Source organism: Leuciscus leuciscus (genome assembly GCF_965113295.1).
Source record: "Leuciscus leuciscus genome assembly, chromosome: 12".
Taxonomy (NCBI): domain Eukaryota; kingdom Metazoa; phylum Chordata; class Actinopteri; order Cypriniformes; family Leuciscidae; genus Leuciscus; species Leuciscus leuciscus.
Window position 1 is genome coordinate 33436785 of NC_138736.1, and position 22117 is coordinate 33458901.

The 22117-nt window shown below is 38.3% G+C and overlaps 2 protein-coding genes across 2 annotated transcripts; both read left to right on the plus strand.

Annotated features, from left to right (window-relative positions):
• Positions 1-6940: 6940 nt before the first annotated feature.
• Positions 6941-9212, plus strand: LOC309511148 (keratin, type I cytoskeletal 50 kDa-like). Its single transcript, XM_082186245.1, has 7 exons — positions 6941-7510; positions 7769-7851; positions 7935-8091; positions 8181-8342; positions 8440-8565; positions 8650-8870; positions 8984-9212. The coding sequence occupies exons 1-7, from the start codon at positions 7004-7006 to the stop codon at positions 9117-9119; spliced, it is 1392 nt and encodes a 463-aa protein (XP_082042371.1). The 5' UTR covers positions 6941-7003; the 3' UTR covers positions 9120-9212.
• Positions 9213-17557: 8345 nt separating this feature from the next.
• On the plus strand, positions 17558-19768 carry LOC309511188 (keratin, type I cytoskeletal 50 kDa-like). The gene is made up of 7 exons (XM_082186315.1): positions 17558-18026; positions 18230-18312; positions 18401-18557; positions 18647-18808; positions 18908-19033; positions 19115-19335; positions 19477-19768. The coding sequence occupies exons 1-7, from the start codon at positions 17625-17627 to the stop codon at positions 19607-19609; spliced, it is 1284 nt and encodes a 427-aa protein (XP_082042441.1). The 5' UTR covers positions 17558-17624; the 3' UTR covers positions 19610-19768.
• The last annotated feature ends 2349 nt before the right edge of the window (positions 19769-22117 follow it).

Genomic DNA, 22117 nt, shown 5'->3' on the forward strand with positions numbered 1-22117 from the left:
CAATTCGGGTGCAATAAATCAGGAGATAAATATCTGAGATACCAAAATAACTATTTAAATTTTTGTCCAAACCTAATTGCTGTGGTTAGGCTAATCTTCACAAGGTAGAAGGCTAATCTTGTCACAAACAAGGTCATTTGGCTCTGAATGGCAATTTAACCACTCAGGACACAGACTTGGTCTTTATTATTAGTTTGCTTGTTTATAGTAATCAAGTGAAAATACCAATACTCTTGAGGGGTTGAGTGTTAAACTCACAGCGAGTGTTAAACTGCAGACTTGGGCTTGTATACGCAGCAGCAATGTGAGCTTCGATGGGTGGAGTGGGGTGGGGTTTGGGTTGTCCAATAAAACTAAAGCAAACTGAAACCTCTGTTTAAAGCGCCTCTGTCCTGCCCTCATGCTTAAAGACTTACGTAATGGGTTGCAGATGAACAGATCTTTATTCTTCAGATTTAAAATCAAGCAATTCAATGTTTTTTTCCCTTAAAGTCAGACGTCATGGGGGAAAGACAGAAGATAAAAAGAAAGTTTTCCATCGTAAAACATAAAGCTAAATCCTTGTTGGCCCGGCCACATTCTTACTAGCTTTTCATGAGCAGGACTTGTTTAAGATTACTGAAGGACCACCTTTTTCTTTTCTTTTTTTTACAGCAACACACCTCCTTTTTGGATAATTATATGGTGTTTTTTTTGCGTTCACAAATCTTAATGAACCTCTAGACAAGTATATACCTTTTCCCCTCAACGTTGCCATAAATCTTCAAAAACCACATAAAACAACAATCTCTTTGTGGTCAGAAGGATCAGGTGAAAAGGCTAGATCTTCATTGGCTGAGGGCTAGCAGACGATTTACAGGTTTGAACAAGCCTTTGTTTGCACATTCCTGAAATTTATTTTCAGTACCTCATTGTTAAGACACACTGACACAAATGTTTCAACAAAGCTTTTAGGCTTAAATGTTTAAGGAAATGTTTATTTTCAGTTGAGGTGACATCACAATTTCCTTGTAAAGTTTTTATTTATTTATTTTTTATAATTTTTAATAACTTTTTAGCTTTTGATAGCAATAAAGTATAGGCCTATTCCATTTAAGGCCCATTCACACCAAAAATGATAGGTAACTATAATGATAACTAGCGGACGATAACGTTTGATTTATTATATGCGCGCTGCAGTTTTGTTGTCTGCTGCTTTAAAGTCTGGTGGGTTCTAATTGGCTGTCAATGTTTTTTAATGTTAATAAGCTTAAAAAAAAAAAAAAAAATTCTGAAAGTGATTCCAAAGAAATCGTTTCTCTGTGCCGTTATCATTATAGTGTGGACTCTTTTATATTTAGATACATTTTTAGAACTATATCTTCCATTTGTCAACTAGTTATCATCCTTGGTGTAAACGAGCCTTTGGTCTTTCAATTTATTTTAGGTCATTAAATGGATAACTAAATTAAAGTCTTATCTCTCCTACAGTGCGATTTCAGCAATCCCATAAGATCATTACAAAGCACACATGGATCTAATAAAATAAAATACATCAACCAGCGGCGCATCTGGTACTCGCAAACAAAACTATGGGTGCTCCAGAAGGGGAACAAATTATAAAAAATTGTAGGTGGATTCTGTTGTAGAACAAGAAAATCCACGTCCAGGCACTCACATAGGAAGGTAAAAAGCCTTTATTGTAAGACAGGGCTACATCTTAAAAAACAGCAACGCGGATCAGCCCAAACAGGCCTTCGTCAGGGTGTTGACACCGGGTTAACTAATGAAGCCCTGGATCACTTGCCTCAGGGGTGTTCGAGACTACACCTGTTTTGCAGATTTGTGCTGTTGTGAGGTATTCTGTTCAGGGGGTTGAATAATTTTGAGACTGCAGAATCGGGGGAAACAACTGGAAACATTTGTTGTGTTGAGGCATTTCAACTACTTTTGTTCGACTTGTTCATTGCAAACAGCTGAAAGTCTGTAAATGTTGCCAATAAACCTGCATGTTTTTAACCTGAATAATTTCAATTACAACTGTAGCTTGCCTCAACACACCTGCCTGGAAGTTTCTAGTATGGCTAGTGAGTCCTTGATTAGCTGGTTCAGATGTGTGTAATTGGGCTAGGAGCTAAACTTTGCAGGACAGTGTCCTTCCAAGAGCATGATTGGACACCTCTGGTATAGAACATCATCAGCATGCACTAGTGGTAGACAAATGAATAGCACTTTGTGGTTGTGGTTTTTATGTACTCTGAAAAAAAGAGGAGAAAGCAAAAGAGAAGCAAAAGAGGTTAGGGAAAAGAGGCCAACTTGGTATGCCAATTCTGCAAAAGGAGCTTGAGGTAAGTAGTTTTGAGGGAACTATACGGTTATCCGGACCACACGTGTGTCTTTCAGTCCCGTATAGTCCGTATAGTCATCCCTGATTGGTCTTAACCCCAGTGACGGGTAGGTTTAGGGGCGGGGTTAGGGGTAGGCCATCGTATGATTGGTCTTAACCCCAGTGACGGGTAGGTTTAGGGGTGGGGTTAGGGGTAGGCCATCGTATGATTGGTCTTAACCCCAGTGACGGGTAGGTTTAGGGGCGGGGTTAGGGGTAGGCCATCGTATGATTGGTCTTAACCCCAGTGACGGTTAGGTTTAGGGGCGGGATTATGGGTAGGCCATCGTATGATTGGTCTTAACCCCAGTGACGGTTAGGTTTAGGGGCGGGCAGGGTTGGGGAGTAACGGAATACATGTAACGGCGTTATGTAATCAGAATACAAAAATCCAGTAACTGTAATCCGTTACAGTTACGTCAAAAAACATAGTAATCAGATTATAGTTACATTTTGAAAAAAGGGGGAATACTTTCAGGATTACAATGGTTTCATTTAAAACTAAATAAGTATTTTGGCATAATAACACTATATTAAGCGCTGCTTGATTGTACAGTAGTTCCTGGTTCTGTTGCCAGTAATGACTCACGTGTGCCACGCGCTGGTGCATGTGCAAATAACAGCTGTCTACAATCTCCTCAGACGCAGATTGAATCACTGCTGCTAGTAGAAACGATGCTGCCTGCGGGTAAAATCGCTTTTAATTCATGGAAATTCCGCTGCTATTTTGTAGAAATTAGGAGAGTAGCTTTTTTAGTACCCAAAATGTCCTTTCTTATCTTTTCTCACGTAACGGGATGTTCGCTGTCTAGGTAACGTAGGGGAACTCCCACTGCCAACGCCCCACGTCCAGTCAGGCAAATTAAGAAAGATCACGGCTTTAGTCAACATGTAGGCCTATTTTAAAATAAACTAATATGTAGATTGTGTAAAAAATGTAAATGTTGAGTTTTTATTTTTTAGTTAAAAATTAGTTAAAAATAAAACAAAATAATCTGTAATACCATACATTAGCCACTAGATGTCTGTATAGCCCTTTACATAAATACATTTCAGGCATGTGTGTATATTTTGCAAATATTGTACACTGGACCAAATTCTTAAAAAAATTTTTTTTTATATATTTCTTCTTGCTTGACTTTATTTATATATGTGACCTTGAAGTAATCCCAAAGTAATCAGTTACATTACTTTCATATTATAGTACTTGGATTACGTTACTGAATACTTTTTTTATGAAGTAATTTGTAACTGTAACGGAATACATTTTTAAAGTAACCCTCCCAAGCCTGGGGGCGGGATTAGGGGTAGGCCATCGTATGATTGGTCTTAACCCCAGTGACGGTTAGGTTTAGGGGCGGGATTAGGGGTAGGCCATCGTGTGGTCCGGATAACTGTATAGTACCGTTTTGAGTTTTAGTGCCATGTCGCTATGATCAATACGCCATTTCATGTTGCATTTTTATTGGTTAGTCAGTAGACGTAGGTTGTAGCACAAACACACTGTGAGATGATCAGACTAAATTTATGACACTTTAAAAAATTATCGCAGGCTGTCTTTGGTCGCAAGACCGTGACAACAGCCGTCTTTGAACCTCTCTCACTGTACGACGTAGGACCACCGTTTAGGAGCCACGACCACAGAAATCGCCTGGGACAGCCCAAAATCACACAATATGTGCCAGGCATTAGATTAAGTTTAGCATGCCACTCTGCATATCAAATCATATGTCTCTATGTCTGCTCATATAATAAGTAAGGGATAATGTAGTGCGAGGCGGTTGTTATAGCGAATACAACCCCGACAGGCTGATCAGGGGTCTTGAAATCAGCCTGTTGGGGTTGTATTCGCTATAACAACCGCCTCGTTCTACATTATCCCGCTTATTACATGGCTACCTACCAAATAAATCAATAATTTGACACAAAATATTGATTTAAAAAGGAGTTTATTGATTTAAAAACGATTGTATTGCTTCCGCTAAAGAAAATAGTCTGTTCCGTCTCTACGGTTAGAATCCTGCGTCCATAGCAACGCTCTGCTTTGCATGGCAACGGTGTGTTATACTTAGCAGCGGTCTGTTATCAAGAAATAATTCTACATTCTACATTAGAATTCAACCAAGCCATGTAATAATATACTATATAACATTTACAAAAACTTAAATAACCCTTATATAGGCATAATGTATTCAGCTTGAAGCAAGTACTTTTGGACCAAACAGTTGGAACACATCTGCACTTACAAAACTTTCCCTAAGTTATAATTTATTTGCAATTATCAGAAGAACAAAAGAATTGCTCAAGATCACTTCTGAGGGCGGAGGGCACACTATAGGCTCATACAGTACTTGCGTATACTTGTCAAACCATGAGGGAGAAAAATGAAAGAATTTGTCCCCTTGTCAGTCTCTAGATGTTACCTAACCTGCACAGCGCTTTGTATTGATCTGACACACCCTTTGTCCTCAAATGCTTTCCTAGGTCAGGCTCATAAAGGGAACAGCACAAAAGCACTGCAATGAACATCTAAACAGAAGGCAAATGAGAGAGATACAAAAGCAATTTCCTTTAAAAAAAAAAAAGTGTTTGTCATTTGACAATGTGTCATATTTGAATTATTTAGTAAAAGAAAATTCTTATTGTTTTTATTGCATTAGCTAATTGCAAATATGACTCACAAAGTGCAATGCATTACAACTTGAATAGAATTTCACAGATGTTTCTCCTGTGCATTACGATTATTATCAGTAAATTATACTTATATAAATATTTAATTGTAAAGATCAACTACAAAGACACAAGCCCTATATTTACCAGCTGCACAATACCAGCTTTGAATAATTCAGACAGGAACGACAAATTACAAAAGTGTTATTTTGCACCCAATTACTATTTTGCACTTAATAAGGAGCAGGAGCATCAGACCTAATTTACTTCAGGCACTACACGTTGTCACGCTCCTCTATTTGTCACACTAGAGCAATTGTGCTTGACTATACCATAAAACCACATATCATCAAATGTTTGACTTTTCTTTGACACTTCCCTTTACTTTATTGACACTAAGCACCTAAAACTTCAGAAAGAGAAGTTGGTCATGTTAATGTTGAGTTCAATATAAGTTCATTCTATCTGTGAAGTTACATCTACATATGGATATGGACACAACCTTGGGCATAAACGCATCGCTTACAGTAAGCAAGTCTATGTAAAATATAAATACTCCTGCAGCAAAGCGTGAAACTGGACTGAAATATTGTGAGCCAGGAGCGGGAAGTCATGTAGTCCAACTAAGACACTCCAACACCTCTCACCCACATTTCAAAACCTATTTGTAAAACAGCTGAACTATACAAGATCCAATTTAAATAAATATTTAAATAAAGCAGTTTAGCGTTTTGATAAAGAAAAAAAGTCAATAACATTAATGCGTCAAGCAAACATTATAAAGAATCACTCGCAGTCTCTTTTATGGTGCAGGGTGTTTCATATCCAACCTTTATTTCTTCACTATAAAACACTCCCTGCCATCAGACGAAGCTTAATTATTAAAGGGCTTTTTTCTTCTCCTATCAGGCCATCAAATTTACGGCTGTAACGCTTGCTAAATATTCTTCCCTTTTGTTCTGGTTGCTGCTTATTTGTTTTTGTACTTTATTCTTGTCACCATGGCAACAACTTTAAGGCTTATTCATATTTTTGGAAGATTTAACAAGGATAGTGTAAATAATGATTTAATCCAAACAAAATGCATCACTTGAGATTTTGATGGCTAAACTTTAAGAGTTATAAATAAAATGTATTTTCTAATAAAAAGACATGAAACATTCTATTCTACATTCTTGTACACATATGTGATAAAGCGTATTTTTTAATGAAAAGATAGGAACCGTTCTGTTATTCCTATAATCTTGTATGTAATATTTGAGGCTTTGCTGCAGCTTGCTCTCTGGGTGTGGCTCAGTATTGGCACCCTGAGGACAGAAACTCTCACTTTCCTTGTTCTTGTATTTGCAGCACCGTTTTCCCCTCAGGTTCAAAAGAAATTAGGGTAACTAAAATGTTAGTTGAATTTTGATAGTAGTATTTTTCTAAACAATATATGCTTATGATATACTGTATTAAACATTTAGAATGTATTGTTAAGGTTGGATATATGTATTTTAGTCCAAGTTGATATAACGGTCCAGATGTGCAATATATACAGTATCACACACACACTCTATATCATCCATATATATTATGTACCATAGACCATATGCATACAATTATGTTCCTTTAAAATCCACTGAGTTTGAGTGCACAAAAGGTTTTTTAACTAAACTACAAAAACTTAGGCATACTATTTTCTTTCTTCCCTATGGTAAAATATAAAATCCAGCAAATCTGGACTTGATCTTAAACACATTCAAACCCTGCAGTTGGCTGAATGCTGTGTGAGTGCATGTGACCCTGTGTTTGTTTTGGAGAGGGAGGCAATGGATTCTCACTCCACCTCCTTGACTAAACCTAAACGCCCATCCTGGACGTTGCCTCCCTCTATTTCCAAATAAAAGAAGACCATGGGGTCATAATTTCCTCACTTCTCACACTTTCTTCAGTCAAAGAGCAGAACAGCAAGCCTCCTCTGCAATCATGTCTGTCTCATACGCACGTAGTTCCATGGGAGGAGGATCTCAGTTCTCCATGGGAGGAGGATCTCAGTTCTCCATGTCCGGTGGAGGCGGCGGCGGTGGTCGTATGTCTAGCATGCGTGCTGGCAGCATGTACGGTGGAGCTGGAGGATCTGGGACCCGTATCTCCAGTGCCTCTGCTTCTCGTTCTTTCTCTGCTGGTGGAGGTGGTGGCTATGGAGGTGGTGCTGGTTTCGGAGGTGGTTCTGGTTTCGGTGGTGGTTCTAGCTTTGGTGGTGGTGGTGCTAGCTTCAACCAGGCTGATGGAATTGATGCGTCTGCAAATGAGAAAGCCACCATGCAAAACCTCAATGACCGTCTGGCCACCTACCTGGAGAAGGTGCGCACCCTTGAGAAGGCCAATGCTGATCTTGAGCTGAAGATCCGCCAGTTCCTGGAGAGCAAGACGTCCCCCTCTGCTCGGGACTACAGTGCCTATTACGCTACTATCAATGATCTCCAGAACAAAGTATGTGGTATTGTCATAAAACATTTTTTTAAACAGTTATTAGTAAATAAATAACTACTTGTCTTTTGTTAACTTACCTGTATACTAATAATGTGCTAAATAAAGAACATCATGCAGTTCATGAGAATGACATAAATAACCATTTAAATCTTTGAGAACTTTGTCTTTGTATTTGATATATGTAAGAGATATTTTAATACTAAAATCAAATCATTCTCAAGAGATATCTAAATGTGGCTATATTCTTGTCCCCTGAAGATCCAGGATGCCACTCGTATTAATGGAGGCATCTACCTCAGCATCGACAATGCCAAGCTGGCTGCAGATGACTTCAGAGTCAAGTAAGTCCACATATGACTAAGAAAAAAGCTATCAACATCTCAAATGGGTCCAAGTAATTTACAATGGTTTAATTTCTCTGCAGATATGAGAATGAGCTGAGCATGAGGCAGTCTGTAGAGGCAGATATTGCTGGGCTGAGAAGGGTGCTGGATGAGCTGACAATGGCCAGATCTGATCTGGAGATGCAGATTGAGGGGCTGAGAGAAGAGCTGATCTTCCTCAAGAAGAACCATGAGGAGGTAAGCTGGTGATTGGTTCACACTCTTTGATAAATAAGTGATTCCTCTAAATGAAGCAAATGCTCAGTGGTTTGATATCGCATCTTTAGGAACTCTTGGCAGCACGTACCCAGATGACTGGACAGGTCAATGTTGAGGTTGACGCAGCACCACAGGAAGACCTGGCAAAGGTCATGGCTGAAATCCGTGAGCACTACGAGGGCGTTGCAGCTAAAAACCGAAGAGAACTCGATGCCTGGTTCCAGGCTCAGGTAAAATTAGATTAGTTTATATTTGTCAAAAGAAACCAAAACTAATGCAAAACCAAAGATCTTATCTGACTGTTCTTCTATGGATTGTCTCTCATAGAGCGAATCCATCAACAAAGTCGTCGTTGAAAGTACAGAAAACCTTCAATCATCCAAATCAGAAATCAATGAGCTTAAACGCACACTCCAGAGTCTTCAAATCGAATTACAATCACAACTCAGCATGGTAAGTAGATGACCAGGTCAGTCTTGAAATTTGCAGTTTTGATACATCACATAGCCTTTAGAATAATGACTTTTCCCTACACAGAAATCGTCATTGGAAGGTACTTTACAAGAGACACAGGCCCGCTACGGCTCCATGTTGTCCGGCTACCAAACGCAAGTGAGCAGCATGGAACAGCAGCTGATGTCACTTCGTGCCGATCTGGAGCGCCAAGGTCAAGAGTATAAGATGCTTCTGGACATCAAGGCCAGACTGGAGATGGAGATTGCAGAGTACAGAAGACTGCTGGATGGAGAGGCTACTGGGTGAGATGCTAAAATATACATTCACACCCTGATTTCTCAGTAAATTATAGGAAGCAGAATGAGATTGAGATGATTCTGATTACTTTTTTCCCAATTTTTTCCCCCAAATTCAGAAGCACTCAAACTGCAGTGTCCTCATCCTCATCCAAAACCTCAACTTCAACTACACGCAAAGTGGTAACTATTGTAGAGGAGGTTAAGGATGGCAAAGTGATCTCCTCCACCCAGGCAATTACCGAGACCAAGTGAGAACCAGCAAACAAGAACAACCAGCACAAGAACTCTTGAGATAAAACAACCAAACTCAAGGGTGATGAAACACAATAAATTGGTCTAAATGTGCTTCTGTGTTTGAGTCTTATTTTATACTCAGATTTTTTTTCCAGAAATTATTTTATCAGGAAAATGTTTTGCCTTGAGGAATGTTAGGCAACCTTTTTTATGTTACATTTAAAAAAATAAAAAACACACATGTAATATACAGGCATACAATAAAAAGTTGGGGGTTATTCAAAAAAATGATTTTGGAAGATATTAATAGGCTATTTTTTGTCACTTTCTTGTCCGATAATGAGAGGGTGAAATGGTAGCGTATTTATTAAAATAAGCAAACTCAGGAAATGATAAAAATGTATCAAAAGTGACAGTAAAGACATTTATAATTTGACAAAAGATTTCTATTACAAATAAATACTTTTCTCTATAGCTTTCTATTCATCACAGAATCCTGATAAAAACATATCATGGTTTCCACAAAAATATTAAACAGTACATTATTTTAAACATTGATAATAATAAGAAATGTTTCGTAAGTAGCAAATCAGCATATTAGAATTATTTTTGTGACACTGAAGACTGGAGTAATGATTAAAATGGAAAAGTTGAGTTAATTTAAATTGTAATATTTCATAATATTAATGTTTTCAGAGTATTTGATCAAATAAATGCAGCCTTGGTGAGCATAAGAGCATAAAAATCTTACTGACCCAAAATGTTTTGAACAATAGTGTACACACATAAAAATAAAAAAAATAAAAAAAACAACAACAACTAAAACAAATTTGAGGAAAAGTCTGCAAATCCAAATAGTTATACCCAATTAAACACAAATGAGTTTTATGGTTTTTGTTTATAATACTCTGCCTACCAATAATATTTTATAGAAAAATAAAATAAAAGCTATGCCTTTAGGGCTAAAGTGGCTTGTCACCAGGGCTGTGCACTTATCCACTCATGTACCCCTAAAGGGTGTATATAATTAATATGCATCCTTTAGAGGTAGACAAAAAAAGGGTAAAAATACAACCCCTCGCAAAAAAAATTCCAGTGCAGGTAGGTCTTATTCTGAAAGACCATTGGGTTTTAACAATCTAACATTGAGACATTTTTATTTAAATCCAGTGAGATACTGACCGACAAGTAATCTGTAGATATGACCATCAGTGCAAGCCAGATAGCTTGACCATTGGGTCAGGACAAAAACAACCTTTGGCATTGTAAAGATAAGGCATACCATTTTGTAACCCCACTGATTCTTTATTTTGGAAATGCTTTTGTCAAGTTTGTGCAGGGATTGAATCAGGGTTCCAGGCGCGCTGGAAGCTGTTTCATGTGAGGGGGGCTGGGGGCTGGGTTGGAAAATATGTGACGTCATTATGTTGTGGCTGACAACAAGACATAAAATTTCTCTGTACTGTATATGTGTTGTAGCCATTAAAGAAAACGTTTAGTTTCATATTTATGTTTAAATATTATATTATGTTACAATCTTTATGCGTGCGGCCGTGCGCTTGAGTGCGGCTATGTACACGCTCATTATCCTGTATATGTAATAAAATTAATATAAAGGGGCGATTTGTCCACTAATGGCTTAAATGAACAACAACTAGTCGACTCGGAAAAAACTTTAGTCGGAGGCAGCCCTTATTCCACATATTTTCGAACCAGCAGGGCATTCTGGGTTGAGCGAGCAACCCTGAGCGGAATGAGCGAGCGGAGCGGAATATTCAGAAATGCGCTCTACGCTCACGAGCTCTGATCGGAACAAAGCATGACAAATTCAAACTTTATTTCATTTTCTCCATAGCTTGAACACTCACTACATTAGGCATAATAGAGTTAGTTAACGCTGTCCATTTATTTATTTTTATTTCATGTTTTTAAAGTACAATATTATGTTAGTCCACAGCCCCCCACTTGGGGGTGCTGATGCTATGACGAGGGGGCTGCAGCCCCCGCAGCACCCCCCTTCCCGCGCTACTGCAGGGTTCAGATTGACGCTATAAAAGAATAGATATGGGTCGATGGGGCAGTCACATTCAGATCCCTGCTATAAAGACTGAAGCTTTATAGCTTTATAGCTTTATATGCATTAATGTGCACTCATTACACAACACATTGAACATTTTAACATCAATATCAGATAATCATCTACAGTTCACTGTCTGCTGGACACTGACCTCTGTGTGGGACCAGCATCCTGGATCGAATCCATAATACGTATGTCTCTTCTTCTGCCACAGTGGGTTTTGAAGTTGCTTTCCTCCAGTTTTGTTTATTTGGGAATATTACACATGATATGCGATGGCTACAAAAGGAGAAAAAATAGGTAATTGTAAATAATAAACAATTTTATACTTAAAGGGGCTGTATGTAAGAATTCTCATGTATTAGTCGCTTTTTATTGCCAATTTGTGAATAGCTTGTAACAAAACTTAAAAAACTAGGCCTTCCCCGACTTTCTAGGTTGTCTATGAAAGCCTGTAGACTGATTTTCAAGTGAAGGACTCGGGATGCCCTTGCCAGGAAAATCAAAAGATGTGATGTTTACGCGTTCCCCCAAGAGCCTCTCTTCCGTTCAATGACACATGAAATGAATGCTTATACAATGTTCAGGATTATGCCGAAAGAGCTATTCTGTCGGCCTACTGTAATGTCAATGTGTCATTCAAAGAAGGGAATAATTCAAACTATAGTTTCACAGTCATATATATATATATATGTATATATAGTCTACGGTCTCAAATGTACTCCATAAACTATCATTAGTGTAATTTTAATTTCCTCATCTGTCGAGATGATGCGGTAAATTGCGGAGCTGGAGCAAACATATCCACATCGCTATTTGGGGTTTTAGGTGCAATAAAGAACAAGAGATGGCATAGGCCTATATCTCAACTTGAACTTTTAATCTTATTTTTTTTTCTTATGCACTTTCTCTTATCTTTTACAGGCCCTCTAGGGACCTCTAGTGGTACAGTTTCACATTACATATGAGTTTAGCTAACACAAAGCAATGCAGCTTCTCAACATATATATGATCAGATGCTTTCTTAACTGCTGCTTTCTCACCGCTGTCATTTTTGTTGAGTTTATTTTGTTATTGAGAAGAAAGCATGCAGCACATGTACATTTTCATCTAAACATCGCTCTCAGCAGCACTGACAGCGTCTCGATGTTTGTTAACAGTATATTGCTGCAAAGGTATTTTCAACTTCTTAGCAAAAAATGAAAAGGAAGTTTGCAGGGTCATTGAATCAGGCTCAGTCTCTTGTATGTTATGTGTGCACCAGTGCGAGCACGAGCAATAAGCTGCTGGCTGCAGTTCACTTAACTTCTCCACTTGTCCCTAATAACAAGGTCCCCAGGGGATTGCACATACCTATGTATAAATGTATAGGATAACGCAATGTAAGTCGCTTTGGATAAAAGCGTCTGCCAAATGCATAAATGTAAATGTTTCTGAATTCTAAATATAGCTCCTTTAAATTCTGTCCAGTAGAGGAGAGGTTAATTAGCCCCCTGCTGGTAGATGCTGTAATTACACCACTATGTACTGTAGGTATGTTTCTCTATTGTAGGAAATGTACTGTATTCTGGTGAAAGAAGTGCTTTTGCAAGCAACATTTAAAATGACCAAACAAACATAATATGTCTCCATAAAATGACGGCAGCATCCAGGTTGTACTTCAGGGGCTGCATGCACTGCCATTTCAGTGAATGAGATGCTAACGGACAGCTTTCTTCAAGTGTTTTAGACCTCCTTAGTTCAGTCCAACATTTTAAGCACACAGTGGAAATAATAACATGACAATTGGTCTCGTTTTCATTAACAAGTTCAGTAATGAGTGACTCCTGGCGGCAGAACGATTATATTGCAGGCTTGCTTTTAATGTACTTACTACAACACAAACTGTCCAATGGCAAACTAGTTCCTTGAACAGAATGCTGCACACAGTCAATTCCAGCAAACTGGCTGATCCTGCCAGTAATATAGCACATGTTAGAGATACAACAATACTTGTGAGAAACAATATTGTACAGACTTGCAAGCATTTGCTGCATTGTAGTGACTTATACTTGTCTTTCATCAGTTACCAACTTCACATCTAGTTCGCTTTTGTAAATCTATGCAACTGTCTGGTGTTCTTCAGGTTTGACAGCTGTAACCTGATACCACCAGCATTTTATCCTTTAGTTAATGACACATGCAACTGTTTTAACTCTAACCCTAACCCTCTGCTACTCTAAGCTGACACAAGAATTCCTATATTTTAGAATACATCTTTTAGCTATCCTCTGATTGTTTAAAACCACAGCACTGATAAATCGGAGTTAGAAGTTAAACATTTAATTCAGCTGCAGGAAAAAGCAACCATACTTTGTTTAAATTAAACTCTAATAAAACAGTTAATCAAAGTACTATAGCTGTTGTGTCTAACTAAATATCTAAAACACTGATCACATTGGATGTTTTCTTGCACAATCAAGTGAAATTTCTGCATAATTTAAATATTGTTCCATTACCTGGCACTTTCAACCTGACAACCAACATGAACACTTCCTTGTCTGCTTCTGTCATTAAGTTGGTTATTTGAGTAATTTGCCCAGTGAGTTTATAGACTGAAGGGTGATATTTATTTTTACTTCAGTCTTCTTATTGGATAAAAAAACAAAAACATTAAATCTAATCTAATCGAATCTAATCTAATCTAATCTAATCGAATGCATTTTGCAAGAACAGAGATAAAAACTACAGAGGCACACTTCGTAATTAATCTAATGAACTTCACATGAAAAGGGTTTATTGTACTGTCATCGTACTTTATACTAAATAAATGAGTGGACAAATATGAGTGCTGATCATTTCAGAATCTCAGAAAGGGCTTCATGTACTTGTTGAACTTTGAAATCGTTTAATGTTGAGACATGACACATTCAGAGGATAAAACAGGTTTATCTTGCCTTAGGCGGGGTCTGGATGAAGGGTTGAAATGTTGTAGAGATAAGGAAGGTTTCAGTGTTATGTGTGACAAATGCTGAGAGCTTTTCTAAGGTTTTAAGTTGAATGTAATTTTTTATTTAAAAAAGGTGCATCTAATAAATCTAACAATCCATTAATTTGAATATCTCTTGATTTCAGAATAAAAAAAACAAAACAAATATCTACCTATGCTATAATGTATTTGAGTACTAACACCACTGGCTATTAAATGGTTAGTTCACCCAAAAATGAAAATTCTGTCATTAATTACTCCCCTCATGTCGTTCCAGTTCATCTTCGAAACACAAATGAAATCTCAGAGCTTTCTGTCTCTCCATAGACAGGGTAACCGTGATTTTTCCAAGGTACATGTTCCTGGATCAACATATTTTGTTGATCCTGAAACAACCTTCCTGTCTGAAAATGTCTTTGCAACTAACATTTTGATGCTTCGAATAAGTTCATAAAGAGATCATAACTAATCCATATAAATTGAGCGGTTTAGTCCAAAATTTTCTGAAGAGACACGATAGCTTTAAATGATGAACAGATTGAATTTAGGCTTTTGTTCACATACAAATATTCATCAACTCGCACATCAATAGTGGTAAAAGGAAACTCAAGCATGTTCACTTGAAGTGTGCGAAACAATGAGGTTTGTTCTCGTGTTGCGCAGCACGTTTGAGCTTCAGCAAGAACCAATGAGGTTAATTCTCATATTACGCAGCACGTTTGAGCTTCAGCAAGAACCAATGAGGTTCATTCTCATATTACGCAGCACGTTTGAGCTTCTGCAAGAACCAATGAGGTTAAAGGAGAACTCCGGTGAATTTTTAAGTTAATCTTGATCGTTTTACCTTTGTGAGTACTGTCTATAGAAAAAAAAAACGAACCGGATCGGTGCTTGCAACGCGGAGCTGTTACAGTTAATGCCCAGAGCTCCCATTCAGCTAAAACAGCAGTTTTGGGGGCATAAACCTAAAGAGTGTCTTTGTGCCTATTAACAGACACAAAATGCAATTAAAATGTCTGTCCAACATGAACAGGGCCCTTACATGACAACAAGATGCGTTTAGCAACTTAGCCATTGTTTAAACTCACCTAAATAGTGTTTTAGACGGCTAGCTGTAGTCTCGCGCTGAAGTCCCGTGGGAACTCAGTTGTAGCCGGAAAAAGTTCGCGTGATTTTTTTTTCCCCAAAAACCTTCAGCTGAATCTAAGGTTTTCATTGGTCATGTCAATCGTCACTGTAACCTAAACCAATTAAATCAGCTGCAGGGCGGGATTTCCGCTGAAGTGGTTTGGGGGAAAAAAATCGCGCACATAGTGCAGGTGGGAGGAGCGTCATGTTCCGGCTACTACTGAGTTCCCTCAGGACTTCAGCGCGAGACTACAGCTAGCCGTCTAAAACGCTATTTAGGTGAGTTTAAACAATGGCTAAGTTGCTAAACGCATCTTGTTGTCATGTAAGGGCCCTGTTCATGTTGGACAGACATTTTAATTGCATTTTGTGTCTGTTAAGAGGCACAAAGACACTCTTTAGGTTTATGCCCCCAAAACTGCCGTTTTAGCTGAATGGGAGCTCTGGGCATTAACTGTAACAGCTCCGCGTTGCAAGCACCGATCCGGTTCGTTTTTTTTTCTATAGACAGTACTCACAAAGGTAAAACGATCAAGATTAACTTAAAAATTCACCGGAGTTCTCCTTTAAGTCTCGTGTTGCGCAGCACGTTTGAGCTTCTGCAAGAACCAATGAGGTTCATTCTCGTGTTACGCAGCACGTTTGAGCTTCTGCAAGAACCAATGAGGTTAAGTCTCGTGTTGCGCAGCACGTTTGAGCTTCTGCAAGAACCAATGATGTTCATTCTCGTGTTGCGCAGCACGTTTGAGCTTCTGCAAGAACCAATGAGGTTAATTCTCGTGTTACACAGCACGTTTGAGCTTCAGGAGGAACCAATGAGGTTCATTCTCGTGTTGCGCAGCACGTTTGAGCTTCTGCAAGAACCAATGAGGTTTGTTCTCGTGTTCCGCAGCACGTTTGAGCTTCAGCAAGAACCAATGAGGTTCATTCTCGTGTTGCGCAGCACGTTTGAGCTTCTGCAAGCTTCATCGTACCTTATACCTAAATAAATGAGTGGACAAATATGAGTGCTGATCATTTCAGAATCTCAGAAAGGGCTTCATGTACTTGTTGAACTTTGAAAACCGGCAGGTTTAATGTTGAGACATGACACATTCAGTGGATAAAACAGGTTTATCTTGCCTGAGGCGGGATCTGGATAAAGGTTTGAAATGTTGTAGAGATAAGGAAGGTTTCAGTGTTATGTGTGACTAATGCTGAGAGCTTTTCTACGGTTTTAAATTGAATGTAATTTTTAATTAAAAAAGGTGCATCTAATAAATCTAACAATCCATTCATTTTAATATCTCTTGATTTCAGAATTGTAAAAAACAAATGTCATATTATGTATTTGAGTACTAACACCACTGCCTATTAAATGGTTAGTTCACCCAAAAATGAAAATTCTGTCATTAATTACTCCCCTCATGTCGTTCCAAACCCATAAGTCTTTCGTTCATCTTCAGAACACAAATTAAATCTGAGAGCTTTCTGTCTCTCCATAGACAGGGTCACCGTGATAATACATGTTCCTGGATCAACATATTTTGTTGATCCTGGAACAACACACCTTTCTGAAAGTGTCTTCGCAACTAACATTTTGATGCTTCAAAAAAGTTCATAAAGAGATCGTAACTAATCCATATGGATTGAGCGGTTTAGTCCAAAATTTCTATAGAGACGATCGCTTTATATGATGAACAGATTGAAAATTTGGACTGAACCGCTCAATTCATATGGATTAAATTTACGATCTCTTTATGAACTTTTTGAAGCGTCAAAGTGGTAGTTGCATAGCTGTCTATGGAGGGACAGAAATGACTCAAATTTCATCAAATAGATCTTCATTTGTGTTCCGAAGATAAACGAAAGTATTACGCAATTGGAACGACATGAGGGTGAGTAATTAATGACAGAATTAACATTTTTGGATAAACTATCCCTTTAAGCAACAAGTTAAAATATATTTTTCAGAGACGAAAAGAAATGCAAGCACATAAGTGTGAAGATTGACAAGTTCAGTTCAGTTCTTTTATTTATAAAGCAAATTTAAAACAGCCACAGGACTAACCAACGTGCTGTACAAGCTCAAATAACCAAGGACAAGGAGTGACAGTTGAAACTTTCATAACCTCCAAAATATTATTTTTCTAAGGAAATCTAAAACTAAATGATAACATACCATTCAAACCTGTTATCAGCCACACCTGCTGCCTTGGGGAACTGGGAAATGGTTTCACTATCTACCACCTAAGGCAAGTCCCTCCCTTCCCATTTTTTTTGGCACATAAAAGGGACAAGGGTCATCTTCTCCTCACTCATCCGCTCGCTCATTCTCCAGAATAGAGAACGACAGCAAGTCTCCTTCAAAATGATGTCATCTTCTTCATCCACCCGCAGCTACACGTCCTCAGAAAGATATTCTCGCTTATCTGTCTCTGGTGGCGGAGCTGGTCGTGTCTCATCAATGCGTGCCGGTAGTGTGTATGGGGGAGCAGGAGGAACCGGTGTCCGTATCTCCAGTGCCTCTGCTTCTCGTTCCTTCTCTGCTGGTTTCAACCTGGCTGATGCCGTTGATGTGTCTGCAAATGAGAAAGCCACCATGCAAAACCTCAATGACCGTCTGGCCACCTACCTGGAGAAGGTGCGCACCCTTGAGAAGGCTAATGCTGAGTTTGAGCTGAAGATCCGCCAGTTCCTGGAGAGCAAGACATCCCCCTCTTCTCGGGACTACAGTGCCTATTACGCTACCATCAGTGACCTTCAGGCCAAGGTACGTGACATAACTATAGAACATATTACTCAAGAAAACCATTAAACCACCTTAGACAAAAATTAACCAATTGCCAATATTCCACCATTCTTTGTCTGCCAAGAATATTTTCAAAGCATGTGATTGCATTGCATTTCTTCACTACTTATGTAGAAGTGATTCAAATTTGACTTTTTATGCATCTTCGTTCTGTGCCCCTGAAGATTCAGCATGCTACTGGTGTAAACGGAGGCATCTACCTCAGCACTGACAATGCCAAGCTGGCTGCAGAGGACTTCAGCGTCAAGTAAGTCCATTACTTAAAGACTTAAAAAACAAAAAGCAGTTCCAACATATAGCAAACCCAAAACATTTATATTGATATAATTGTGCAGATATGAGAATGAGCTGAGCATGAGGCAGTCTGTAGAGGCAGATATTGCTGGGCTGAGAAGGGTGCTGGATGAGCTGACAATGTCCAGATCTGATCTGGAGATGCAGATTGAGGGGCTGAGAGAAGAGATGATCTACCTCAAGAAGAACCACGAGGAGGTAAGCTGGTGATTGGTTCACACTCTTTGATAAATAAGTGATTCCTCTAAATGAAGCAAATGCTCAGTGGTTTGATATCGCATCTTTAGGAACTCTTGGCAGCACGTACCCAGATGACTGGACAGGTCAATGTTGAGGTTGACGCAGCACCACAGGAAGACCTGGCAAAGGTCATGGCTGAAATCCGTGAGCACTACGAGGGTGTTGTAACCAAGAACCGCAAAGAACTTGAGGCTTGGTTCCAGGCTAAGGTAAAATTAGATTTAATCTGTAAAATTTGCAAAGAAGGATTGTAATTAAAACCAACAAAAGATGTATCTGACTGCTTTCCTATGGACTGCCTCTTATAGAGTGAAGTGATCAACAAAGTAGTTGTTGAAAGCACAGAAATTCTCCAAACGTCCAGATCAGAATTCACTGAGCTAAAACGCACACTCCAGAGTCTTCAAATAGAGCAACAATCACAACTCAGTATGGTAAGCAAGCACAGACAAACAGAGGAATCTTGTAACGTGTTTTGTTATCATCACAATACAATAATGACTTTCTCCCAACAGAAATCGTCATTGGAAGGCACTTTGGCAGAAACACAGGCCCGTTATTCTGCCATGTTGTCCGGCTACCAGTTCCAGGTGACCAGCATGGAACAGCAACTGGGGCATCTTCGTGCCGATCTGGAGCGCCAAGGTCAAGAGTATAAGATGCTTCTGGACATCAAGGCCAGACTGGAAATGGAGATCGCAGAGTACAGAAGACTGCTGGATGGAGAGTCTGTTAGGTGAGACACAACTTCAACACAAAATATCTTTAAAAAAAGCATTTAGACTAAACATCAATGTTCTAATTTTAATAAGTATAACAACTTTAATGGGTAATAAGTAATTATTTATTTAATATTCTTCATTTTCTATCTCTGCAGTATCTCAAGCACAAGCAAAACCTCAACTACACGCAAAGTGGTAACCATTGTGGAAGAGGTGGTGGATGGCAAAGTGATCAGCACATCTTCCCAGGCTACCAGCCAGATCGTGTCTCAACAAAAGAGCTCTTGAGCAAAAGCTATCAACATCAGAGTGATAAAAAGCAAATAAACTGGTCTAACTGTGCATAACTGTTAGTCTTTTTCTTCTGTAATTTGCACCTTGCATGAAATCAACTCTTAAATTGAACAAATATGGAAAGTTGTCAATTAAAAACAATTATCTAGCATACTTTTTTTTTTTTTTTTTTTTACGGTGACAACTAAAGACTGCTCAGGAATCACATTGCTGTTTTAAAATGGATCTACACCTTTCATAATCAAATCCCACTGTCAAACATAATAAGGTCGAAGTATTTAAATTAAAATCAACAATTACCAGCCATAGCAAAAGCTGATAGTATATACAAATATAAGAATTAGACTAAATAAGAGGCTGCTTACTCAGAGACTCAAACACACTGCATGCATAGCATTTTTCAAAATGAATAAATGTTTTTAGTAGTTCTGCCACTGATTTATTGGGTTACTATTCATTAAGATGTTTTATTAAATATTTTAAAGAAGCCACATCAATACATTATTCTACCCAGTTCAGACTTAGTATCCATTCTAATGAACATCACTTTTCTTTTCTCTAATGTTTATCTTATAATGACATGATTCATGAATAATAGTTGTTAATAGGTGAAAGGGACAGCTGAAATTAGTAAGCTAAATATATGCATGATTGCATTTACTAATGATTACCTTACTCTTGACATGCGGCATTGCAATACTGAAAATATCAATACTCCGGTGGGACACTCCTATGCTTCTGTATAAAGTCAAATTTTGAATCGAGGTCATTAAACAGTCAGTAAAATAAGAACAAATAAATTACAAGCAGTAGCACAAATAAATACAATGGAATAAAAGATAAAAATAAAAGTTTTTCTTTTTAGGTAGGTCTAACAGTAGGCTCAGTATTCAGAAATACTACAGAAATGTAATAAAGTAACTGTCTATTTGTCTTAACTGCAAATTTGAATCCTTAAAATTAAAGTTACAAAAGGTATTTTTCAGTCAAAAGCGGCGAGTGAATTTCTCTTTGTCTAGTGTTGTTTAATTAACATTAATGACACAGACAGCAGCTGGTTTATTAGGCTGCTGTCACTTTAAGATCGAGTGCATGGATCCAGTATACGCATGCTATAATGAATAAATGTTTTCGTGAATTTTCCACTTTATAAGCACAAAACCTGCTGGAATGAGTAAAACTATGCGCAATACCTGCATTCCCATGCTGAAATTTAGGAACTGATTAAATATATATTCTGGATATTTGTGAAACTTAGGGCCCGTCCACACATCCAGCAGCGTTTCGCTGTATACGTATACATTTTTTATCGTATTGGTGTTTCGTCCACACGGATCCGGCGTTTTCGGAGACTGAAACCGCTATTTTTTTAAACCGGGTCCCAAGGTGGATAAATCTGAAAACGGCGCCCTTGCGTTTTCGTGTGTACGGCCAATCCGTATATTTTGTGAAACGATGATGTCATCACACCAAGTGTCAACTAGTCAGACACCGTTAAGTCACAGCAACTACATTTATGGTTTTTCATATTGTTCAACAAAGTTCTTGATTAAAAAAGAAAAAAGAAAAAAAGAAGCTACTGTGCCTAATATTATTGTTGTATACAGCGCGCAAGGTTTATGCGCGAGCTCCAAGTCTTCTTCTCCGTTTTTAGTGTATGTCTGTGGCAGAATTACAGCGCCACATACTGGTCTGGCATGTATACTACATCGTTTTGAGTCGGTTTCAGTGGTTTCGTGTGTACGCAGATATTTCTTGAGACGACGCCGTGTTTACAGAATTTTTTTTTTGAACGGGGAAAAAAAATATCGGATAGGGAAAGCTCTGGCTTTGTGTGGATGTGGCTTTATTTTCATGACTTTTCCAAAACTTTCTCTTATTTATTTTTCCAACACTGTTCCAGACCTGGAAATTGTTATTTTAAAATTCCATGACGTTTCAATGTTTTTCATGACGTACGAACCCTTAAAGGGATACTCCACCGAAAAATGAAAATTCTGTCATCATATACTCACCCTCATGTTGTTTCAAACCTGTATGAATTTCTTTCTTCTGCTGAACAGAAAGGAAGATATCTAGAAGAATGTCAGTAACCAGACAGTTTTAGATACCATTGACTTCCATAGTAGGAAAAAAATATACTATGGAAGTCAATGGTATCTAAAACTGTCTGGTTACTGACATTCTTCTAGATATCTTCCTTTCTGTTCAGCAGAAGAAAGAAATTCATACAGGTCTGAAGCAACATGAGGGTGAGTATATGATAACAGAATTTTCATTTTTCGGTGGAGTATCCCTTTAAGTATATATCAAATAATGAATTTGATGAAAAAAGTCTCACAGGGCGTAAGGCTGCATCTAAGCAATGCTTTTGAGTGTTAAAAAAATAAACTTGTATATGTCTTTATTACCATGCTCTGAGCGTCTAATCTGAATCATGCTTCTGCTCTAGATTCCCTGAGGCATCTAGAGTTCAATTATTACAATTGTTCCGCTGTTGTT